At 45.7% G+C, this 26,090-nt stretch overlaps 1 protein-coding gene and 1 non-coding gene across 34 annotated transcripts in view; both read right to left on the reverse strand.

The window, feature by feature from the left end:
* SLC39A11 (solute carrier family 39 member 11) overlaps positions 1-26,090 on the reverse strand; it is a 564,073-nt gene that overhangs the window by 146,624 nt on the left and 391,359 nt on the right. For 2 of the 33 annotated variants that reach the window (XM_074020294.1, XM_074020288.1), the window contains exon 7: positions 21,157-21,597. The exons of 28 other annotated variants lie outside the window; for them this stretch is intronic. In XM_074020294.1, coding sequence (XP_073876395.1) covers positions 21,512-21,597 — 86 coding nt within the window. In that variant the 3' untranslated portion in view covers positions 21,157-21,511. Of the gene's footprint in view, positions 1-21,156; positions 21,598-23,121; positions 23,767-26,090 lie in introns of those variants that run through there. 3 more of the 33 variants (XM_074020298.1, XM_074020285.1, XM_074020297.1) reach the window with 3 other exon arrangements.
* Positions 24,128-24,264, reverse strand: LOC123569624 (small Cajal body-specific RNA 24). The gene has a single exon (XR_006693439.1).

The following is a 26,090-nucleotide window of genomic DNA, read 5'->3' on the forward strand; positions in this document are numbered from 1 at the left end:
GCCACTACACTCCAGCCTGGGTGACAGGGCAAGACTCTGTCTCAATAAAATAAAATAAAAAATAAAAAAGTAGAGATGGGGTCCCGCTGTGTTACCCAGGCTGGTCTCAAACTCCTGGCTTCAAGCAGTACTCCTGTCTCAGTCTCCCAAAGTGCTGGGATTACAGGCGTGAGCTGCCACACCCATTCTGGAAAACGCCTCTTGATGTGCACCTCGCTCTACCTGAATTAATGGAATACAGTGCCCAGAAAGGAAATGAACAACAATGATGAACAAATTCTGCTTCTCTGAGCTTAACGCGGGTGTACCTTGGCAGTTGCAGAACCTGACTCCTGTATCCTTTCTCCCCCTTCACAGCAAGGCTGGGTTACAAAAGACACAGCTGATACCACACCGGCCAGTACACAGAGAAGGACAAACTGTCTTCAGGCTGAAAGAAAGCTTGAGGGACCCACAGTCCTACCTCTAACTGTAATAACAGCCTTCAAAATCTAGGTCATTGTTAGCATCAGACTGTGCCTGAGGTTTGTGGCATTCTCCTGAGAGAAGCTTTACCCATCCTGAGAAAATGAGATTTTACACCTTGGAGCTGATGGGAACACCTGGGAACAGTCACTGTACACAGCTCACGATGGGCCCCAGCACCTGCTCTCACCTAGAAAGGAAATTCAGAAGCTCCACACGGTCCGTGAGTACAAATCACCCATCGTAAGAAACGAGCTCGCTAGAGAAAAGGCAGCAAAGCCTTGGAGAACACAGCAGAGGCAACCAGCCCCCACCAAGCCAGCGAGCATGGTGAGGACTCACACTGACTCCATAATCCTTCTGTTGGGTCCCAGGCAATCATTTTTCTAATTGAGAAAAGCTGATGATATTGTTTCCCTGACTGAAGCCTTCGTTTCATTTCATCACTCTTAAGATGAAGTGCAAAGTGCTTATCATGATCCCCAAGGCCCCAGTGTCCTGTCCTCTGCCTACATCCCCAGCTGTGTCCAAGCCACTCCCTGATCCCTCCTTCTCTACACTCAAGCTGTCCAGTCCTCCCTTCTTTTCCTGCATCTCATCAGCACCTTCCTGGTGCAGGGCTTTGTGTGTGCCGTGCCCTTGGCCTGGCACACTCGCTTCCCTCTTCCCATCTCTTCACCTGGCCAATTTCTTCTCTTCCTTCAGGTCTCAGGGTGAATTTCATTTCCTCCAGCAAGTGCCTCCTCTCCACCCCTCTGAATTAGTTATCTATTGCTGAGTGACAAGGCATCCAACATTTAGCAGCTGAAAACAACACACATTGACTATCTCATACTGTTTCTGTGGGTCAGGGACGGGGAAAGAAAGGCACAAGACCTGTCAACATCCACAACATTAGCATCCACAATGGATACGAGGGATGAATGCCACCAGAATTCTAAGGGGAGAGAACCTCCGACTGTGAAAGAGCATTCTATCCACAGTCAAGTTATCAGCCCAAAATGAAGTTACAATAATGACATTTTCAGGTAAGCAGAGTATCAAAGAATTTATCTCCCTCATGCCCTGTATTAACAATCTACTGCTGTATAACATCTTCCCTGCAAATTTGGTGGCTCATACCAATAATCCTGTATGGTCTCAGTCTCTGAGGCTCAGAATCCAGGAGGGGCTTAGCTGGGTGGTCCTCGCCTGGAGTTTCTCATGAGGCTACAGTCATGACAGTAGTCTGGGCTGCAGTCATCAGAAGGCTCGAGTGGGGCTGGAGGATCCACTTCTGAGCTCACTTGTGTGGTGCTGGCTTGGAGTTCCAGTCCTTTGCCTTAAAGACACAGGGCTGCTGATAACATGGCAGCTGGTTTCCCACAAAGCAAGGCATCAGAGAGAGAGAGAGAGAGAGAGAGAGAGAGAGAGAGAGAGAGAGCAAGAGAGCAAGAGAGAGCAAGAGAGTGATAGCACAACAGAGCAACCAAAATGGAGGCCACAGAGACTTCACTTGACCTCAACTCTAAGGTCGCACACCATCACTTTTGCTTTTTCCTATTTGTTACAAGTGAACCACTGAGAAGTCTAGCACACACAGAAGGAGAATTAGGCTCTATTTCTTGAAGGGAGGATATTAAGGGATTTCTGGACATATTATAAAACCACCCCATCCTCCCAATAGAAGAGTTCAAAATTCCCTGCAAGGTGGCTCAGTGGTCATAGCACACCATGCCTTGGCTTCTTACTATTTGTCACAGTTGCAATTAACCAATTATGTGCATAATCTGCAGGGTACTATCAGTCTCTCTTTCTAAAGCCAAGGTTTCAGGAAGGCAAGGACTATTATAAGCTATATCCCTGGTGAAGAGCACATCATTTGGTATGGAACAGGGGCTGAAGAGATATTTATTGGATGACTAATGACAAATGAAAGAGGAAAGAATATTGGGGGGAAAGAAATAGTATATAGAAAATGACTATAACAAAGAGGTCAAAACTGCAACAATTTTTATACAGTGCAATGCTAAGATCATGAAATACGTATTCACAGCAGCACGCCAACCAGCCTCCATTTGCTAGGACTGCAGCTCACATACTCTGAGTTATGAGGATGAAGCCCTGGGTGCAGCCTTAGGCAGCAGGAAACTCCTTAGACTGGCTCAGCAGGCCACTGATAAAACAGAAAACCTATTTTCCAATACATGAGACAGAAGAGCTGGGAAGTCACATTTCCTTTATCAAAGTGAGGCTTCCCTCATCGTCCTCTTGGTAGCGACAGGCTTCGAATCCACACACTCCCATCGACAGCACCCACGCAAGCCAGCCAGTAGGTCTGCCCTGCCTTCTGCTGGTGAGGTCACTCTACATGCATGAGAAGGAGGGCTTTTTGCTGCCCTCCTATTCCCGAGACCACTACTACAGATTCTTGGAAATACACCCTCCCTGTGGAGCTGGGCTTCCAGGATCAACCACACAGCAGTCTGAGCTTGGCCCCTGCAGGCACAGCCAGGTGAGGAGAAGAGCAGGTGGCAAAGGAGAACAGAGGGAAAAGGGAAGACAGGATCATGAGCGGAAAGCACGTTTCAACAGGCAGCTGAGAAAATGAGACCCAGGCCCTGGAGGGGACACACTGTGCCCACAGCAAACCACACACACAAATCCAGCAGCATCACCACCTAAAACTCAGTGCTGACTTAGCACTGACTACATGCTGATACTGTAAAGTGCTAAGTATGCAAGAAGACGTGACAACCCAGTCATGATTTTCCAAGATACCTGTGGGCATAACACACAGACAAAACGATGACCGAGAATGTAATACAAGGTGGCAGGTGCCAAAGAAGTGATGTGTACAGCATGTGTCAGAAAGGACCTGCCCCTAGGATAGGGCCATCCATGAACTTTCCTGAGGGAGTCAGAGTTTGAACTTCATGATTCCTGCAACAGTGCTGTAGCTTGAAAGGGCCTTTGTGTGAGCAGCGTGTATCTCACACATTGTTCCATGTTCAATGTACCTAATACAAAACAAGAATTTACCTACAAGGGGTTTATCATCTTGCTGAGGATGTAAGACTCGTGCACAAATACCTGCCACCCAAAGCAGCTCAAGAGGCTATGCTAGTGTTAATAATAATAAATAATAGTAGCCATGTCCCTGAGGAATGCCATCCCATCTGGTTGGCATAGTGAAAAATCAACTACTACTGCTGGAGGCAATATGGAGCCTCTGCAGGGCTCAGTGTCCACATCTGTGAAATGGGGTTGTAGGAACACTGACTAAGGAATAAAATAACTTCTGGCAGGTAAAACGCACTTGAGTGTCTCTCCTTCCTCCTCCTTCCATCTTCCATCAAGATGATCAGGTAAGAAGAAGGTAGCATTAGATGAGGGCACCACATCTGGCCCTGCATCCTGTTTCTGAACACTGGACCTAATGCTCTTAAATCCTAAGACAAGAAGAATTACTATATAGTTAATTCATTTATTTTTTCAAGATAATTTATTGAGCATGATTTATCCACCAAGCAATGGGCCAAGCATTGAGGATAAAATATGAAAACTCAATCTAGGGGAATAAGGGCACTTGACATGCCCTGCCTGGTCTAATACCCCACTAACTCACGGGACGCACACCATCGTGGCCCGGCTCTACAGAAGACGGAGCTGAAGCTTAGGGATATCAACTGTCCAATCTAAGTTTGCAGGTGGCACAGCCAGAACCTGGACCCAGGTCCTTTATTCTGACGTGCTCATAACCACTTCCTAATGCTACCTCTGGAGGGCGCTTCGTACTGGGGTGCACCGACCCATGAGGCTGAGGCTGAAGGGGAAGCCTAGAAGAAGCAGTTTGCATCTAGCATCTGGCAGCCTAGGAGTATATTTTCTATCACCCAGGGAGGCTATGTCTTGCTCTTGGTTTCTCTCTCATGCACTCATGGGAGTGACGAGAAAAGGAGAAAGGACAGACGTGACCACAGACTTAGGGAGTGCAAATGTTGGAAGGAGAGGACTGGAATGGTGCTGAGCCTTCCCATTTGGGCATGGGGAGATGGGTGTATCACTAAGAGAAGTAGGGTTACTGGTGGGGAGGAGAGAAGGCAACTTAGGTTATGTGTGTTGAGTGTTGGGGGAGGGGGTCACTGGATACCTTCAGTAAAATCATTTTCTTTAAATGGCAGGGGACTAGAGGTTGTGGGTAAACTAAGGAAGGAGAGAGGCAGAGGCCGATGGCTCAAAAGGCAGCAGGGTGGGGCATTCGCAAATAGACAATTGAGAGGGAGAAAACAGAGTTCAAGGAAAGGGAAAATGTTCCACGTCAGTTCTGTTAGTGAGATGGACTGCTTAGAATTTAAAGGTAATGAAAAAGGTAGAAAAGTGAGGTACCATAATCATTAGTATATTTCTATCATGTCATTCAAATATACTTAAAACTAATGTGCCATGCAATGGAATATTTATTGGCAACAAAAAGGGATGAAGTACTGATACATGCTACAATACAGGCACGCCTTGATAACACTGGGCTAACTGGAAGAAGCCAGACACAAAAGCCCACAGAGGACATGATTTTATTTATATGAAATGTCCAGAAGAGGCAGATCTAGAGAGACAGAAAGTAGATTAGTGGCTGCCTAGGCCGTAAGAGGGAATGGGGTTGGGGGATGCTGGCTAAGGGGTGCAGGATTTGCTTTGGAGGCAATGAAATATTCTTATTTCTTTTCTTTTTTTTTTGAGACGGAGTCTCATTCTGTCATCCATGCTGGAGTGCAGGGGCACGATCTCGGCTCACTGCAACCTCTGCCTCCTGGGTTCAAGCAACTCTCCTGCCTCAGCCTCCTGAGTATTCGGGACTATGGGCATGTGCCATGACGCCTGGCTAACTTTTGTATTTTTTGTTTTAGTAGAGCCAGGGTTTCATCAGGTTGGCCAGGCTGGTCTTGAATTCCTGACCTCAAGTGATCTGCCCGCCTCGGCCTCCCGAATTTCTGGGATTACAGGCGTGAGCCACTGTACCCAGCCAGGCAATGAAATATTCTTAAATTGACTGTGGTGATGGCTGCACAATTTTACATATATTAAAAGTCATAGAATTGTACATTGTAAATGGTTGAATTGTATGGTATGTGAATTAAATCAACAACGCTGTTTAAAAATTTACTATGTATATTGTCTTCAGGATGGCATTTTAAAAAAGAAAAATTTACTATGTGTATCTATGAGTAACAAGTGATCTTTTGGGGTGATAAAAGCTCTATAATTGGATTATGGAAATATCTGCACAACTATAAATTTACTAAAAATCATAAAATTGTACATAAAAACTGGTAGATTTTATGGTATGTCAATTATGCCTCAATAAAGTTGTTTAAAACAATAAAAAGAATGTTTAAACTTTATAACAAAGATAAAACACTCTATAATAGGGTTGCAGTACATTTAGACTAAAACAACTCAAAAATATACCAAGTCACCTGTCAAACGAGAGTAACAGTTCTGTAGAATCGCTGTGAGGATGGCACGAGGTAAGATATCCCCTGGCCTACAGAAGGTTCGATGCGGTGCAGCTCTGATTAAGGGAACGAATCCCACCATCTCTGAATCTGGCTTGCCTGTGTGATATCTCCAGGATACGGCAAAGTCTGGGTGGGATGTGCACCCAGACACGTTTCTTGGCAATGAAATATCCCACAGCCCAGGAAGGAGGTAAGGGCACATTGATTCCACTTTCTGTGGCCCAAGAGAAGTCCTGCAGGTCCTAGGGATGAACCTTGTCTTGAAAATCATATGGGTGGCCAGACATGGGGGTTCACACCTGTAATCCCAACACTTTGGGAGGCTGAGGCAGGTGGATCACCTGAGGTCAGGAGTTTGAGACCAGCCTGACCAACGTGGTGAAACCCCATCTCTACTAAAAACACAAAAATTAACTGGGCATGGTGGCAGGCGCCTGTAATCCCAGCTACTTGGGAGGCTGAGGCAGGAGAATCCCTTGAATCCAGGAGGCAGAGGTTGCAGTGAGCCAAGATTGTACCATTGCACTCCAGCCTGGACCACAAGAGTGAAACTCCATCTCAAAAAAAAAGAAAAAAGAAAAAAGAAAAGAAAATCACACAGGTTAATTTGAGTGGGGAAGGGAAGGGAGGGAATGCAATACTAAGGGAGGAATGTGTATGGGGCGTGGTGGGGAATAGGGGCTGGAAAAGCCATATGTAGTTGCTGGGCACTAGAGAGCCACTCACTGTAAACCAGCAGGTCTTTGTAGGTGCCCTCGAGGAAGCCAGAAGACAAAAAGAGGCTGTCCCTATGTCAGCTGGCTGTATTTGCAGAGCCCAGGGAATGTGTCAGAAGTATGGAAAGTCCCCGTCACAGACAACTGGGAGCCACCCTCAGGCTGGAAATGTCCATGGAGACCCTCTAACTGCTGGGGACAAGCTGGCTAGCCTGTCCTATTGGACCTTCAAGGGCAAGCATGCAGCCTTGTGATTCTTGGCCCTGTTAAAGCCACCGCCCTTTCTATCAAACAAAAACAGAATGTCCTGCTTTCTTGTTTGTAGAATACAAAGACGGGATTTGGTTTCCCAAATAGAAGGTTAAATCTCAATCCTCAGTGCACTGCTTTAAACCCCATGGATGTGCACCTCTGAGGCATCTGGGCTCCCCTCGCTTCCTGCCCTTGCTGTGAGACTCCATTGCAGTCCCATCCCTCTGGTGCTGCCAGGAGATGCTTACCGACTGCTGGGCCCGTGGTGCTGCCATAGGGCCACACACTTCATCCAGCCTGCAGCCAGCCAGGGGCTTGGTAAATGACCCCAAAGGCAGACTCTGTCGGCTGTGTCCCTGTCTCTACATAAACAACTCTCAAACACAAACCTTTCCCAGAATCTGTACCACCTGCTTTAGGCATGAAATGCCATACTCAGGAGGTACAAAGGAGTTGCCCAAACAGGTTACTCTGGGGAAAGTGGGGGAAGGCTGTGTGGACCATTGAGCTCTATGTAGTTATAGTGTGCCTCTTCCCTCATGGTGTGAAGGACTTAAAGCCCCCAAAGAGAGGCTCCTTCCAGGGTTCTCCTCTCAACCACTTGAAAATAGTCCCACTGAGAGATGACTCCGCTCCAGCCAGGTTCTCAGCTCCTGGAAGGCAGATCACATTTGCTTTCTCTGACTTGCATCTCACATGTGGCAAAGAGAAGACCCCCTTGATCCGTATTCGGCAGAATAAAGGACTAATCTCCCTTCATCCCCTACGCCTAACTCTCCCTCGATGGCCTTGAAGGGAAGCAGGTACATCCAAGTGAGGGTAGAATTCAGGTATCCTTGCTTTCAGGTCAGATGCTTTCCTACTAGCCCTCATCAGTCATATTCCATTCTTACCAACTTTCCACACAAGACAAACTCTTACACATGAATACCTTATAGAAGATTAAATCTCAATCCTCAGTGCACTGCTTTAAACCCCATGGATGTGCACTTCTGAGGCATCTGGGCTCCCCTCACTCAGATTTGTAAAGTGGGCACATTAGGGTAAACTAAATAATCTCCTGGCTAGCTGGGCGCAGTGGCTCAAGCCTGTAATCCCAGCACTTTGGGAGGCCGAGACGGGCGGATCACGAGGTCAGGAGATCGAGACCATCCTGGCTAACACGGTGAAACCCCGTCTCTACTAAAAATACAAAAAACTAGCCGGGCAAGGTGGCGGGCGCCTGTAATCCCAGCTACTCGGGAGGCTGAGGCAGGAGAATGGCATAAACTTGGGAGGTGGAGCTTGCAGTGAGCTGAGATCCGGCCACTGCACTGCAGCCTGGGCGACAGAGCCAGACTCCGTCTCAAAAAAAAAAAAAAAAAAAAAAAAAAAAAAATCTCCCGGCTGCACGTGGTGACTCACGCCTGTAATCCCAGCACTCTGGGAGGCTGAGGCGGGCGGATCACGAGGTCAGGGGATCAAGACCATCCTGGCTAACATGGTGAAACCCGTCTCTACTAAAAATACAAAAATTAGCCAGGTGTGGTGGCAGGCACCTATTTAATCCCACTAGGGAGGCTGAGGCAGGAGAATCACTTGAACCGGGGAGGCGGAGGTTGCAGTGAGCCAAGATCACACCACTGCACTCCAGCCTGGCAACAGAGCAACACTCCGTCTCACAAATAATAATAATCATCATCATCATCATCATCATTATCATCATCACCCAAGTCCCCTTCATCACTGAACATGACTATTCTATGACACATGGATGAAAAATTGTAAGGATGAATAAATACCAAGTCTGTTCTTATACCTCCCTCCTGTGTGTGTAAATATTTTGGTACTATTTAAAGAGGCACGTGGGTTGGTGGGGGTGGGGGCTCTGGATCTCTACCTTCTTCTTTTGGTGTTAGCATCCTGCTTTTCCTTGAGAAACCCCCAACCTCCATCCTATGTAGTCCTGATGGAATTGTTGAACAAGCCTCCAGCCTCCCACCTCCAGGCAGAAGGAACAGTAACTCAAGCTTGCCTACTCTCAACAACTGCCCCTGCCTGGAAGGCATCCCAGGGCTCTCGGGAGGCTAAGCGTGAGGGAGATTGATGGGTGAACCTGGGTGGCAGGAGTCACCACTTGTTCATTCAGCAGACTCTGCACTTAGCATGTGGAACTGGCCACCTACAGTGCCCGATCTTCTGTGGCCAGATGTGCTGTCAAGGCAGATTTATACTCAGCAGTGCGGGAGGCCTGGTGGCGCTCCTTCCCACCCTGGATCACTGAGACACAGCCTCAAGTTTCTGCTTCCTTCCGTCCATGGGCTTGGATTTGTATATTATCTAATCAATTCTCATCAGGAATGTCAGACCAGCTGTGAGGTCCTCCTGAGTGCAAACAGTGACAGCCAGGAGATGTGGCTCAGAGTCAATTTTTTCTTTTTCTTTTTCATTTTTTTTTGAGATGGAGTCTTGCTCTGTTACCCAGGCTGGAGTGTACTGGGGCGATCCTGGCTCACGGCAACCTCTGCCTCCCAGGTTCAAGCGATTATCCTGCCTCAGTCTCCTGAGTACCTGGGACTTTTTTTTTTTTTTTTTTTTTTTTTTGAGACGGAGTCTCGCTCTGTCACCCAGGCTGGAGTGCAGTGGCCGGATCTCAGCTCACTGCAAGCTCCGTCTCCCAGGTTTACGCCATTCTCCTGCCTCAGCCTCCCGAGTAGCTGGGACTACAGGCGCCTGCCACCTCGCCCAGCTAGTTTTTTGTATTTTTTAGTAGAGACGGGGTTTCACCGTGTTAGCCAGGATGGTCTCGATCTCCTGACCTCGTGATCCGCCCGTCTCGGCCTCCCAAAGTGCTGGGATTACAGGCTTGAGCCACCGCGCCCGGACTTTTTTTTTTGTATTGTAGTAGAGATGGGATTTTGCCAGGTTGACCAGGCTGGTCTCAAACTCCTGACCTCAAGCGATCCTCCTGCCTTGGCCTCCTAAAATTACTGGGATTACAGGTGTGAGCCACCGCACCTGGTCGCTTAGAGTTAATTTGCAACCAACCTGCCTTTAAAGCTGGGAAACGAAGAGAGACCTGTTCTAGTTCTAATTAGAGATCCTTTTGGACTAGTGAAGGCAGAAGGGTGTTTACAGGATCTCGTTATCTTCTTTCTTGGCTTATCCTGGCCGCCCCCTCAGCCCCTACTTTTCCTAGCCAATCTTCAACTGCTTCCTAAGGAAGGGTACAAGTCTGAAAACATCTTTAGTCTATGAGTCATCATTGAGTGAATGTGAGTATAGAAAATTCTAGGTTTAATACTATTTTTCCTCAGAACTTTGAAAGCTTGAAATTTGGGAACTTAAAAGCCTTGTTGTATTGCTGGGGAGACGTTTGAAGCACTTCTGCCAAACTACTTCCCCCCTTCTGGAAGCTCTAAGGATGGTGTTCGAAAATTTCATGCTGATACATCTTGGCAACAGTACTTTTTTAATACAGCAGGCTGGCACTCAGGGGGCCATTCCAGTCTTGAAAATTCAGGTACTTCAGTTTGGGAAAGTTTTTATTGTTACCACTTTTGCACTTTTTTATGAGACCGAATCCCTCTCTGTCGCCCAGACTGGAGTGGAGTGGCATGATCTCGGCTCACAGCAACCTCCACCTCCCAGGTTCAAGTGATTCTCCTGGCTCAGCCTCCTGAGTAGCTGTGATTACAGGCACCCAACACCATGCCAGGCTAATTTCTGTATTTTTAGTAGAGATGAGGTTGTGCCATGTTGGCCAGGCTGGTCTCGAACTCCTGACCTCAGGTGATCCGCCCACCTTGGCCTCCCAAAGTGCTGGGATTACAGGGGTGAGCCACTGTGCCCAGTCTCACTTTTGCGCTTTTTAAGCTCCATTTTCTCTTTCTTTCTGGAATGCCGACCAGTCAGCAGTAGATCCTACTGGATTCATATTCTCAGTTCCTTACCTTCTTTTCTCACATTTTGCATCTACATGTCTTTTATTCTATTTTTAAGAGATTTCCTCAACTTCATCTTTTCACCCTACTGTTTTATTCTAGCTATCTTGTTTTTGATTTCCAAGAGCTCCTTCTTAATCTGATTGTGCCTTTTCATTATTGATAGCATCCTCTTCTTCTCCCTCTGAGGATATTCATCATTTTCATTGTTGCTTTTGTTTTATGTTTCCTTGTGATCTCTGCATTGTTTCTGTTATCTCCAAATTAGTTTTTTGGTCTTTATCTTTCATAACGAAGGCATGCCTCAAAAGTCAAAGGAATTAGAGCTATCCAGTTGTGGCATAATACAAAGCATATTTTGTCTTTGTGTCTGGCGGCACAGAGCTTCCCAAACTCCTGGAAATAACTAAGGAATAGGAGTATCTTTGTTTATTCACAATAAGCCCCTTTTGTTCACACCTGAGTTTATGCTAATAAGGTGCCTTAAGGGGGCCCCCTAGATAGTCTCAGGGTGGGCTGGTCACCAGAAAGACTAAGTGATTAGAAGGCTAGAACTATCGACCCCACCCACTGACCTCCTGGAGGGGACTGGAAGGAGACTGGATATTAAGCCGTCTAAAAACTCAACAAGAAGACCTGATGAGTTTCCAGGTTGGTGAACACACAGAGGTGCTTGGAAGGGCAGTGTGCCTGAAGAGGAAATGGAAGTTCTGTGCCTCTTTCCCTATAACGGCCCAATGCATCTCTTCCATCTGGCTGTTCCTGAGTTGTATCCTTTTATGATAAACTGGTAATTTTGCAAGTAGATGGTTTTCCTGAGTTCTGTGAGCCATTCCAACAAATAACTGAACCCGACGAGGGTCGTGGGAACCCCTGATGTACAGCCAGATGGTCAGAAGCCTAGTTGACAACCTAGACTGGTGTTTAGCATGTGAAGTAGGGGATCTGAGCCCTTAACCTGTGGGATCTGACATGATTTCCAGGTGGACACTGTCAGAATTGAGTTAAATTGTAGGGCACCAAATTGGTGCTCTCAGAAAACTGGAGAATTGGTTGTTGTAGGAAAAAAAAATACCCACATCTTTGCTGGCCATAAGTTCTGTGTGTGAGTGGAGGGAAAACAGGAGTTTCTCCTACTCACTGGTCATATTTAATTGCAAAGTATTAAGAAATGGACCAGAAGTTCATATGCATAGAAGGGGCCTGTTGGGTGGTGAAATACCATCTAGGGGGACTGGGCCTCAAGTCATCTTTTTGGTAGGTGGACCTCCAAATATCAATGTTTTGAAAATGCCTTTGCAAAGAATATGACAGCAAGAGAAGCTTGACATGGCAGACTCCATCTTGGCTTCTAGCCCCACAGGTGGGCTGCCCTCACTCATTCTTGGGTGTACGCAAGGAATTTAGTTTATAGTTTAACTTTAAAGCAAGGATGATAATAGTCCCTCCCTAAAACTGATCCCCTTCCTGTTCAGGGACTGAAACTGGCTCCGTAAGACTAAGTGGAGGCCACAAGATTAGGATCATGGGAGGGGCCTGAATTCTGCTAAAATGTCTTTTTTTTTTTTTTCCTTTTTGTGGAGAACGGGGTCTCACTATATTACCCAGGCAGGTCTCGAACTCCTGGGCTCAAGCTATCCTCCCGCCTCTGCCTCCCTGAGAGCTGGGATTACAGGCGTGAGCCACCGTGCCCGGCTATTCTGCTAAAATGTAGGTATAGCCAAATGACAGCCAGCGAATGTCCACTAGCTTGTTTTTCTATAATCCCTTACTGCTCAGGAGTCGTGTGGCCAGAGGTCACAAGATTTGTGATTTCTGCAATTGCTCCTATAGATAACACTATACATCACTATTGTAGAACCTAAGATTGGTCTTTTGAGATGTTTTTCAGACTTTTTGCATTCTGGCAACTGACGGACCCCTCTGGACCTGTGATTCACAAGTCATCCCGTCTGTGGCTCCCACCCAGAGTCGGATGCAGCACATGAGGACTCTTTTCCGTACCTCTATGATTTCATCCCCAACCAATCAGCAGCACGCATTCCCAAGCCCCCTGCCCACCAAAGTATCCATAAAAACCCTAGCCTTTGAGTTCTCAGGGAGGCTGATTTGAGTAATCAACTGTCCTCTCTTTCCACTTGGCTGGTCTTGTGTTAATTAAACTCTTTCTCTACAGAAACAACATTATCTCAGTGGACTGGGTTTACCTGTGCAGTGGGTGAGAAGAACCTGTTGGGTGATTACAGTTTGGAGATTATTTCTCTAAGATCCTACAGCAAAGTCCAGCAATCTTTTCCTCTCTTCCCTGGAGGATATACTCTTGGTTTCACTATTTCCAATTTCAGCTTAGATCATCTTCTTTCTTTCTGCCCACTCAGGGCCACCTTCTCCTGGGATTCACTTTCTCCAGATACCTCTCTTGGTTCATTTATCTGGATAACAAACTTTTCTCCTGCCATGGTACAGCAGCGGCAATTGCTACTTGGGAGGCTGAGGCAGGAGAATCGCTTGAACCCAGGAGGCAGAGGTTGCAATGAGCCAAGATTGTGCCACTGCACTACAGCCTGGGTGAAAGAGTGAGACTCTGTCTCAAAAGCAAACAAACAAAGAAAATGAAGAAAACACTAGTAATAATAATACTTGAATACCTTAAGAAAATACCTTTCTCCAATTCTCAAATAGTACTGGTTAACCTATTAAAGCTAAACACATGCCTATCCTATGACCCAGCAATTCTACCCCTAGGTACATATACAAGAAAAATGAGTGTGTGTCCATCAAAACACAAATACAAAACACTCATTGTGGTTTTCCTCCTAATAGCCCAAACTGGAAACACCCAAGCATCCATTCACAGAAGAATGGACAAATAGTAGCATATAAATACAACAGAATACTACATAGTAAAAAACATGTAATCAACTATTGCAATGCACACAGATGAATGTCACATATGTCACATTATGCAAAAGAAGCTGGCTACAGAACAGAATGTGCAGTACGATTCCATTTAAATGATATTCCAGAGCAGGTAGAACCTATCTATGGTAAAAAGAATTAGAATACTAATTATCTCTTAGAGGAAATTACTGCTTAGGAAGAGCTATCAGGAAGGCTTCTGAGTTGCTAGCGTGTTTTGTATCATGATCTCAATAGTGGTTATATGGGTATATACATATGTAAAATTTTTTTTTTTTTTTTAAAGATGGAGTCTCACTCTGTTGCCCAGGCTGGAGTGCAGTGGCATGATCTTGGCTCGCTCCAATCTCTACCTCACAGTTTCAAGTGATTCTCCTGCCTCAGCCTCCTGAGTAGCTGGGATTACAGGTGCACACCACTACATCCAGCTAATTTTTGTGTTTTTAGTAGAGACAGAGTTTCACCATGTTGGCCACGGCTTGGTTTGAAACCAGCCAGGTCTTGACCTCAGGTGATCTGCCTGCCTTGGCCTCCCAAAGTGCTGGGATTACAGGCATGAGCCGCCATGCCTGGCCAATAAAAATTCTTTAAGTTATATATTTAAGATTTGTGTTACTGTATATATGTTAAAACTTGATTTGAATAAAAGCAAAAAAAGGAAAAAAAAACCCACAAAACATTGTTTAGACAGCTATAACAAAATACCTGAGCAGCTTATAAACAACAATTGTTTGTTTCTCACAGTTCTTGAGGCTGGGAAATCCAAAATCATGGCACCAGCAGATTCACTGTCTGGGAGGGTCCATTTTCTGAGCAGCAGACTGCCGACTTCTTGCTGTACCCTCACATGGTAGAAAGGGTCAGACAATTATATGGGGCCTTTCTTTTAAGGGCACTAATCCAGTCTCTAGGGCCCCACCATTATGACCTAATTACCTCCTGATAGTCCCACCTCCTAACCATCACATTGGAAACTGGGTATTTTGGGGGCACAAACATTCAGGCCATGGTAATCACTGATTATAATTTTAAAGTTTTGTGGAAAAATATTTTTCTGGGGTAAAAATACTACCTAATCAGAAATCCACCTGGATCTCAGAAGGCATCTTTGCCTGTCAGCGATGCAGTAACTGAGACACTATACCTAAAATGCATAGCTTAGTCCTCCTTTCTCTCCCGGTTCTGCTATGAGTGGTGTGATCTTTGAGGAGTCACACTTTCTGTGAGCTTCAATTTCCTCTTACAACAAAGAGGTGAACTGTATCAGGTTCATCCAAATTCTAAAATTCTTTGTCCACTTGGGAAACGTTTGTTGGTTTTGTTTTTTATTTAACAAAAATATTCTCTTTCCTCCCTTTCAACCAGACACATGATTTCTTTGCTCTTAATCCTCCCACTACTGACCAGATGGTAAGAAGACCACATCACCTGTCTTTTATACTCAACTAGCTCACTGCAATGAATATAACAGATGCTATTAGATGAGAATGTAACTTTGCCATAAAAAGAGTGAATCTAAAGCAAAGCCTTATATTTATAAAGTGATGAAATTGCATCCACAATAAAAATTCTATCAGCAAAGCTGTGTAACAATACAAGGCTTTGGAGAGAGTTATTTCTACCAACCAACTTAGTAAATCACTAAATAAACTAGACAGTTTTGTCTTCCCCCAAAAAACTTGGCCTTAGTATAAACGATATTATATTTCCTTTGGCCAGAAAAATAAGAAAAAATAAAATACTATTATGTTTGGAGAGAAAGCTGCTCCCCAATGTCATGTTAGTGTAACCAGAGATCCTTTCAGAGGGAAGACAAGCATCTGGGCAGCCAACCTGATGGGCTGGCAAACTTTGTCCTTTAGTAGATTTTCTCCCAGGGTCAGGTTTAAGAATCATCACTGCTGTATCCTAGACATTTTGGTTTCTATGTGAAATCAGAGCAACAATAAAAATTAAGGTACATTTGAATTATTTAGAATCTAGAGTCTAGGGTTGGACACAATGTATAGCAAAGATGTCTAAGCAATTTAATTGCATCATTCAGATTGCAAAAGAAATGGTTAGCCACACAAGAAGATAATATGCCTTTAAGCAACTTAAAAGTAATTCTTGGCCGGGCGCGGGGACTCAAGCCTGTAATCCCAGCACTTTGGGAGGCCGAGACGGGCGGATCATGAGGTCAGGAGATCGAGACCATCCTGGCTAACATGGTGAAACCCCGTCTCTACTAAAAAATACAAAAAACTAGCCAGGCGAGGTGGCGGGTGCCTGTAGTCCCAGCTACTCGGGAGGCTGAGGCAGGAGAATGGCAGGAACCAGGGAGGCGGAGCTTGCAGTGAGCTGAGATCCGGCCACTGCACTCCAGCCTGGGCGACAGAGCGAGACTCCGTCCCCAAAAAAAAAAAAAAAAAAGTAATTCTTGATGAGCAAGGCAGAATGGAATAGCAATGCAGCCTCATATCACAGTCAAAACATCTGCTTCTGGTCCCATCTCTGCTATTACCCAGCCTTGGACAAGACATCCAGTTTCTTGATTTAAAAAGTGCACATATTACGGTAAACTGAATAATTTCCAAAGTCATCTTTTTACAGTGAACTTTAACATTCTATGATACATGGATGAAAACTACAATGACAAATAAATAGCAAATTTGTTCTTGTAAGTCCCTCTTGTGTGTAAATATCTCGACGTTATTTAAGAAGGCATTGTGCTTGGGGAGACTTAGTTTTCATACACTCAGCATCCTTACTGCTTCTTTTAGTGATAGCATCCCACTTTTCTTTGAGAAATTCCCTACCTCCATCCTATGCAGCCCAATGGGACTTTGAACAAGCTCCTCCCCAACCCCTACTGTTGGCCTCTACAACCTGACCTGGATTCTCCCAATCCGATTTTCTCTTCCAAAATTGAAAGCTGAGCTGAATGACACAGGGGCAGAAAATGGTTGTTCCTGAGTCATTCTGACATGAGCTCTTTGAAAAGACTGCCCATAGCTCCCATCTATTATTATTATTATTATGTTTATTTATTTTAATTTTTTTGAGACGGAGTCTTGCACTGTCACCCAGGCTGGAGTGCAGTGCCACGATCTCAGCTCACTGCAAGCTCCGCCTCCTGGGTTCACACCATTCTCCTGCCTCAGCCTCCCAAGCAGCTGGGACTACAGGTGCCCGCCACCATGCCCGGCTAATTTTCTTTTTTTCTTTTTTTTTTGTATTTTTAGTAGAGATGGGCTTTCACTGTGTTAGCCAGGATGGTCTCAATCTCCTGACCTCGTGATCCGCCTGCCTCAGCCTCCCAAAGTGCTGGGATTATAGGCTTAAGCCACTGCGCCCGGCCAGCTCCCATCTATTATTGCAGGTTTTGGGATGCCTTGCTGTTGGTCTTTCAAAGACTAGCTTTTCCTTAGATTCTTTGAGTTACTCCTTATACTTTTGAAAAATTTCTTCATATGCTTTAGCTGGCCAGAGATGACATCTGTTGCTCACAACCAACGAACCCTAATGGATGGAGAATTCTTTTCTGGTCCCCATTGTCAGACTTTAATTTGTATTTTTAAGTAATAAAACCGAATTTGTTTAAAGTGCTCTAAAAGTTTCGATATTTTTGTCTAATTAAGACATCCATTTTCTCTAATTAGAATAAGCAGAGCTACTGCACATTCTAAAGCATAGTATTAATGTCCTGCTACTTTAGACTGTACTTGATTAACCTGGTAAAACAGCATGGTTCTTTATAAAGCTGAGCCTGAACTAAGGGCAAATGCATTCATGGCTCAGACCCTGGAACTAGTTCTCTCCTCCTCTGTAATCATGGATGTCATCAGAATGCTGTGGAACCCTTGGCAGCATCCAATCTACCAAGTGTTCTCCGGAGAGAAAAGCAGAAGTTGATCACTCTGCCTCTCAGCCAAAAGCCCATCATAGCACTGCCAGGGGCACTTCTGCCAGGAAAGCAATGAGCTTTTTAGCAGGTGGTCAAAAAGTATGCCAGGAGCTAAGACTTCAAATGTTACCCTCAAAAGAGTAAAATGCCTTTGGTTAAGGCAGGATGGGGCAGAGGGAAGCTGCAAAGAAGGACCTACATATCCCACTAGTGAGGGCTAAAGTCTACCTCCAAAAGAGTGCTTTTGTGAAGCAACATTTAAAACGTGACACTGACAGTGCTACTTAGGGATGGGTTAGGAGGCCATGAGAGCAACTTCTTGAGAGAGCTGAGCAAGACATATAATGGGGCTTATCTGGTCTCAGAACTGTTGCTGAGAAAAATTGCTGACATTACCCTCTCGTTCTACATTCTAGAACAACACGGCATGTCTAATACAGTAGCCACATGTGGCTTTTTACGCTTAAATTAGTTAAACAAGATTACACACTAGTTCCTCAGTCATAGCAGCCATCTTTCTTTCTTTTTTTTTTTTTTTTTTTGAGATGGAGTCTCGCTCTGTCGCCCAGGCTGGAGTGCAGTGGCTGGATCTCAGCTCACTGCAAGCTCCGCCTCCCGGGTTTACGCCATTCTCCTGCCTCAGCCTCCCAAGTAGCTGGGACTACAGGTGCCTGCCACCTCGCCCGGCTAGTTTTTTTGTATTTTTTAGTAGAGACGGGGTTTCACCGTGTTAGCCAGGATGGTCTCGATCTCCTGACCTCGTGATCCGCCCGTCTCGGCCTCCCAAAGTGCTGGGATTACAGGTTTGAGCCACCGCGCCCGGCCTATCAGCCATCTTTCAAGTGCTCAAAAGCCCCAGGGATTCATGGCTACCATACTGGACCAGGCAGATATTGAGTATTTCCATCACTGCAGAAAGTTCTACAGGACAGTGTGGCTCTATTGAGAAGTACTTGACCCTCTTGAAGAACTGGATAAGGAGTAGTTCCTCCCAAATGGTGCCCCCCGCCCTCAATGGTCCCATGGAAGGCAGAGAGACAAGAAGGACGACCACACCAAGAATGGCCCGGGAGAGTTGTCAGAGCTCACCCTGAGGATGGAGGAGTTTCTCTATACTCAGGCCAAATGAGGGCCACTGCAAGAGACATGCTTGCAGAGTTTGGCATGCTCCTCTGGAGAACTGGTCTCTGAACACATCATGGAATAGTCCCAAGGTGAGAAGGTGCCTGAGAGAACTCCAGTGGCCATCAGAGAAGAGGGGGCTGCCCTGGAAGCAGCCTGCATTTCCAGAGGCAAAGAGCCAAGGTGACATTTTGGAAGGTGACTAGATACAAACAAGCTATAAAGGTTCACCCCTGAGAGATCAGCCTGCAAGGACAAACTGATTCTAATAGAATCTGTGCAGAGAGGATCAGCTGGGGCTGGGGGGATCCCAAGAGGTCATCCACAGTGTACCCTGCCCATCCCTGTGTATATTTCCATGAAGAGGCTCTAAAGAGCCCTCACAATTAGGACGCCAGGAGAACAACGGTCCACACTTGAGAATCTGCTACTTCAAGGACACCAACACTGTAACCTTTAGGGAAGGCCTTTTGTCACTCACCACCCAAACATATTCCTTCACTTCTTTCTTCCTTCAATCCTAAGGAATTGGCAAGGCAAGCAGGGTAGGGGGTAAAAAAAACAAGGGAGGGGCAACCACCCACATCTTGCCCACTGCAGGCTGCCAAGGCTAAAGCAGCCCAGGAGCTATTGGCAGAAGGAAAGAATGCTCTACTCAAGGAGATGCTGAAGTTCTATTAAGACTGGTCCATTGGGATTGCATATGACAGTGAATCTGCTCATCAATACCTAAAACTTACAGGAAAATGTAGCTATCTGTCCATGGAATCACCCAGGGGCAGGGAAGGGAGAGCCAACAAAACAGGTTAGGAAGACACTGATGTGAGAAAATCAAGCTGTTATGATTTCACCCTGCAGACTTGGAAAGCTCCAGAAAGAAGGCACGACAGGCCCAGGCGCAGTGGCTCATGCCTGTAATCTCAGCACTTTGGGAGGCCGAGGTGGGTAGATCACGAGGTCAGGGGTTCGAGACCAGCTTGTCCAACATGGAGAAACCCCATCTCTACTAAAAATACAAAATTAGCCGGGCGTGGTGGCACATGCCTGTAATCCCAGCTACTCGGGAGGCTGAGGCAGGAGAATTGCTTGAACCTGGGAGGCGGAGGTTGCAGTGAGCCGAGATCGTGCCACTGCACTCCAGCCTGGGTGACAGAGCAAGACTGTCTCAAAATAAATAAATAAAAAAGAATGCATGAGAAAAGTGCCACCCAGGTAGGGCAATGGGGCGCAAAAACAGGTGAAGGGGCAATGACAAAAGCACATGAACAATGAAGTGGGTGTCCTGCGGCTTTTGAGATGTAGATGATGAACCATAGGAATGTCATGCAGCAGGGACAACGAGCTACAGTTTACACAGAGGAAATGGAGGTTCAGAGAAAATGTAACTTGCCTAAAAACACTAGTGGGTGGCCCACCATACTCCACTTCTGAAGGAAGTAGTTTTGAACGGGGGTCCCCTCCCAAGAGGTTGTTTGGGCATCACTGGTTCTGATACACTGTAATCGACCACCCACTCTGTGGGGCAGAGGCTGCTGTCAACTTCCCATATCCATTCTGTCCCTTTCCTTAATAAAACAGCACTGCACTAGAAATTTCTAGAAGACAAAGCAACGGTTTGAAGTCATCCTCCTTGGTACTACTCTCTGAAGGAAGAATTGATGGCTGCAGCTCCAAGGGCAATCTTGAACTATAAGGTAACCTTAAAGATCAAAGTGATCTGGAAAACTGAAAAAGACTTATGTCCGGCTAGGCGCGGTGGCTCACGCCCGTAATCCCAGCACTTTGGGAGGCTGAGGTGGGTTGATCACCTGAGGTCAGGAGTTCGAGACCAGCCTGGCCGACGTGGTGAAAATCCATCCCTACTAAAAATACAAAAGTTAGCCGGTCATAGTAGCAGGCGCCTGTAATCCCAGCTACTCGGGAGGCTGAGACAGGCGAGTCACTTGAACCCAGGAGGTGGAGGTTGCAATGAGCCAAGATCGTGCCACTGCACTCCAGCCTGGGCAACAAGAGCAAAACTCTGTCTCAAAAAAAAAAAAAAAAAAAAAAAAAAGATTTACGTCCTAGGGCCAGGTGTGGTGGCTCACACCTATAATCCCAGCACTTTGGAGGCCAAGGCAGGCAGATCACTTGAGGTCAGGAGTTTGAGACCAGTCTGGCCAACGTGGCGAAACCCTGCCTCTACTGAAAATACAAAAATTAGCCAGATGTGGTGGCGGGCACCTGTAGTCCCAGCTACTTGGGAGGCTGAGGCAGGAGAATCGCTTGAAACTGGGAGGTGGAGGTTGCAGTGAGCCGAGATTGGGCCACTGCCCTCCAGCCTGAGCAACAGAGTAAAACTGTGTCTCAAAAAAAGACTGATGTCCCTAAAAGTGTTTTGTTGTTGTTGTACCTGTGCTGGAATGCCTGTCTCTAGCTTTCCTTTAAATGAGAAAAGATACCATTGTTTTAGATGTTCTGTACATGCAGCCAATCCCTTATCCTAACTCAGAAGCCAGAATCCATTATGGAGAGTTGAACTTGGTCTTCAAAGTCCTATGTGCTTCATTCTAAATCACCTATCCTTATTTCTGTAGGCTGAGGAAAGTTCCTGAAGGTAGTTGCCCAGTTGTAGAGTGTCCTTTCAGCTCCATGACTATATTCTTCAGACGGGACTTGAACTCAGGAATCCCTACATGTTGGGGAGAACAGGATGCTGTCACAGCAATCAACTTCCAGACATAGCTTTGATCATTGGTGAATCAGAGAGTTTTGCTGTTGTTGTTTTTCTAATTTCTTTGCTGTTTCTTTTGCTCTTTCTTCCCACTCCCATTCCCCTGCCAGGGAAAAAAAAAATTAGCCAGGCAAGAGTACATCCAATTCCCTTTCTTAATTAGAAGCAAAACATTTGGAAAGCTGTGGCACAACTGCTTGACGAACATTTGCAAGTTATCTCCAAGCACAAAGCCAACATATTAAGGAAAGCAACAGGGGTCACAGAACACGTTCCCGGCTAACGGAGAAGGTGATCCAGATTTGCAGAGGTGTCTGTCAACCACGGCTGGAGGCTCCTAATCCCCTCACTCAGAGCTGGCCATGCATAGAGAAAGGCTCATGTGAAACAAAATAAACCCAAACTCTCCCAGGTGTCCACAGCCCACCTATGAAATCTATCATCCCAAACTAACACTGCAGAGCACCTAATGGGTTTTAAGGAAGCATTCAAATAAATAATCATTTCCTGGTATTGGAGATTGGATTTCATACACCACAGCCCAGACCCAAGCTTAATGGGAGACAGATGAAGAACAGAGTTCTTTTTCCAAAAGTAAAATTGACTTCTAATCCACTAATACATATGCAAATAGTTTCTTCCGGACTCTGTGATCTGGGAAAGAAAGTAGCCAGCTTGATCATAATTATTTTCTGACTTCCAGAGTGCTTGATATTAGATGTAGTAATGGTTGGCTATGGCAAATCCTAGGGACTCTTTCCCTAGAAAGTGTTAAATAAGAACAGGTTGTGTCTGAGTCCATTTGTGTTGATATAAAGGAATATCCAAGGCTGAGTAACTTATAAAGAAAATATATTTATTTGGCCAATGGTTCTGAAGCCTGTACAAGAAGCATGGTGTCAACATGTGCTTCTGATAAGGGCCTCGGGAAGCTTCCACTCATGATGGAAGGCAAAGGGGAACTGGCATGTGCAGAGGTCAATGGCAAGAGAGGAAGCATGAGAGAGGAAGGAAGGAAGGAAGGAAGGAAGGAAGGAAGGAAGGAAGGAAGGAAGGAAGGAAGGAAGGGAGGGAGGGAGGGAGGGAGGGAGGGAGGGAGGGAGGGAGGGAGGGAAAGGAGGAGGAGGAGGAGGAAGAGGAGGAGGTGGTGGTGGTGTAAGGTCTTTTCAACAACTAATTCTTGCTGGAACTAAGAGTGAGAACTTGCTCCCAGGAGAATGGCACCAAGGCATTCATGAGGGATCCATCCTCATGACCCAAACACCTCCCACCAGGCCCTAGCTCCAACAGTGAAATTTGGGAATCAAACTTCAATGAGATTTGGCAAGGCCAAACAACCCACATCCAAACCATAGCAGGTACACCCATGGGAAGCGCTCAATGGATGATGGCTATAACAACATTACTAACTCCCAAGACGAACCAAGTATTTCATCTTTACACAGTTCTAATTGTAAAAAATGTATTCCTTAGACTGTGTTAGCATCTGTTTCCCTGTACCTTCCACTCCTGAGTCCTATTTCCAGCCTGGCAGTAAACATAGGATAAACCCAAAGTCTTGTCCCCATGGTGCTCTGTATTATTCCATTCTCATGCAGCTAATAAAGACATATCCAAGACTGGCTAATTTATTTTAAAAAGAGGTTTAATTGACACACAGTTTCACGCAGCGGGGGAGGTCTCAGGAAACTTACAATCACAGCAGAAGGTAAAGCAAACATGTCCTTCTTCATATGGTGGCAGGAGGGAGACATGCCGAGCAAATAGGGAAAAGTCCCATATAAAACTATCAGATCTCATGAGAACTCACATACTATTATGAGAACAGCAGAATGAAGGTAATTGCCCCCATGATTCAACTGTCTCCCACGGAGTCCCGAGTCCCTCCCATGACACGTGAGGATTATGGGAACTACAGTTCAAGATGAGATTTGGGTGGTGACACAGCCGAACTATATCAGTGGTCCTTCCAAGACATAAAGCAGTTTATATCACCTGTGTCTTCTTTTGTCCAGCCTGAAAGGTTTAATCACCTTGACCTAAAAGGTCAAGCCACTGCTCCCATGGCTTAATTTCCAGTCCAGTCTGCCGAGATTCTTGTCTGAAAGCCCCAGGGTGTGGCAGTCTCTTCTATCTTGTAGCCCCTGGGATACCTGGGAGATATCTGAAGAGTGCACTCCTCCAGGTGTGGACAAACACCTGCAGATGAAGTAGCTTGTTCCAAAAGGAATGGCTTCACAAGGATGGCTTAGACTTGCAAGCTACCTCGCACCTTGCAGAGGAGGTAGGAGGTAAACAGTGACTGTTTCTTGAATCAATATATGACTGAAAGATTAAGCCTATTGATTTAAAACCCACACTCTTTTTCCCACGTCTGAATATACTTTTATCATTTCTTTGGGGGACCTCATTTCTGGACTCTACTTAGGTCCCTATTTCTACTCATTTCATCTTGTTTGAGCTAACAGGAATTCTAGTCTGTTGAGATCCTTTGATTTAGTGACTCAATCATTCCAGAAATGACCTGTCCCTCCCAGGCTCATATCAACTACAGATTGTCATCTGACCAGTATACTCCTCTGAACAACGAATTAGATTATATTTGGCTTATAATCACATTACAAGTTTTTTTTTAATGTCAGTAGTAGAATGATCCATCCTTTTTATTTGTAAAGTGTGAACAGAAAGCTACTACATTCTACATGACTTTATGACATTTACAAAGAGTTATCTTCACCTTGAGAAGAAACTGGATAAAAATAAATGTCTGCCCTATTATAAGGTGTTTTTTTTTTTTTAAAGCAGGTAAAATATCCTCTGCCTAGTCTTCTCTGGATGGAGAGTGTCATAAATTGTATTGTCTCTCCTCCAAATTAATATGTGGATGTCCCAACTCACACTAACTCAGAATGTGAGCTTATTTGGAAATTGGGTGGTTTGCAGATACAATTAGCTCAGTTAGAATGAGATCATAATGGAGTAGGGTGGGCCCCTAATCCAATATTAAAAGTATCCTTATAAAAACGGGAAATTTGAACACAGACTCAGACATACATAAAGAGATGACGACGTCAAGAGACAGAGGGAGAAGAAGCCATCTGCAAACCAAGGAGACAGTCCTGGAACAGATCCTTCCCTCAGAGCCCTTAGAAGGAACCAGCCCTGTGGCCACCTTGATTTGAGACTCCTGGCCTCCAGAACTGTGTGAGAATCAACTTCTGTTCTTTGGGCCACCCAGTTTGTGGCCATTTGTTCCAAAAGTCCTAAGAAATATGAAAGGAAATGGGGCAGATGGCCAATCCCACCTCTCTGCTCAGCAGGGAACCATGCAGACTCCTTCTCTATTTCAGGCAGGAACACTCGCTAAGAGCGAGTGAAGGTGAGCCACTCTCTGCAAAGTCCCTCTTGGATTTTGAGCATCTAGAAGCCCAAAGAACAGCCTATGACGATAACAACCATATGAACGATTCAACAGTACACTGAATGCATTTTAGGCTTTTCCAATGGCCTCTTGGTAGATCCCAACCCATCTTGGGAAGTAGGTGGCACCGAAGTTATTATTTCTGTTTTGCAGAGGAAAAATTATACTCAAATCAGAAACTGGCGCAAGGAAATGAAGCTAGACAGTGGTCAGCTCCAAAGGAGAGCCCAGAGACAATGACTTCCTCTCTGTGTTAACAGGCTCACACCGCACGTGCTCCTCTATGCTGTGCTGCCCTCAAACTCAAGCCCGTAAATTCACGCTAGGCCCTATGTTTCCTTTGGGTCTCTCTCTACACATTCTTAAGGGGGCAGGACTCTAGGGAAGGCAGGTGAGACATCAGTACAGGTACACAGGCTTCATTCGGATTGACAACGAGTATGTCAAAGCCAGAAAACAACAGACTTCTGTGACCTCCCTCAGTTTACACTAAGAAGGAAGGTCATTGACAATTGTCTTGGGTGATGTGACCTATGGACAATCATAATAAAAGTCATACGACTGCCCGCTAGAAAAAGTAGGTATGGGAGAAATTGCCCATGGAAAATGATCTTTGACTATTTTCTCCTCCGGATGTTGAAGCTGTCTTCCAAATAACTGAATTTTGTTGTACTCCCACGGTCACTTGGAACCCTGGTTTAAGTTCTTGGGATGACCCATCCTCATGAATACATTTGTAGCTGTCTTAAGCAAAGTGAAACAAGAGCATCTTTAAGGCCTTCCCAGTCCCTCCCTAATTTTCGTTGTGCCTCTCCTCTCTCCTTTGCTGAGCCTTTGCAGCTCAGGGCACCCTCACAACCTCCCTTCAACAGAAGCACCCTCTCTCTCCTGCAACCGTGGATCTCTTACGTGGCACATCCTACACTGGGATTGCAGAGCTCAGCAAGACTCTGCCCCCAAAGAGCCCATGCTCTTGTCAGGGAAAAGTCATTATGGAACAGGGTTGGGGGTACAGTGCTGGGGGAGCCAGAGTGCTGGGGACGCAAGGAAAGGCGAACGATGGACGCTATGCAGGCATGGAGTGGGATAAGAGATGTTCCCCATAAAGATGCCCTGGAGCTGGGTGCTAATGGGTGGGCAGAAGCCGGCCAGGTGAAAAGAATGGGGCAGAAACC

The sequence above is a fragment of the Macaca fascicularis genome, chromosome 16 (assembly GCF_037993035.2).
Source record: "Macaca fascicularis isolate 582-1 chromosome 16, T2T-MFA8v1.1".
Classification (NCBI taxonomy): domain Eukaryota; kingdom Metazoa; phylum Chordata; class Mammalia; order Primates; family Cercopithecidae; genus Macaca; species Macaca fascicularis.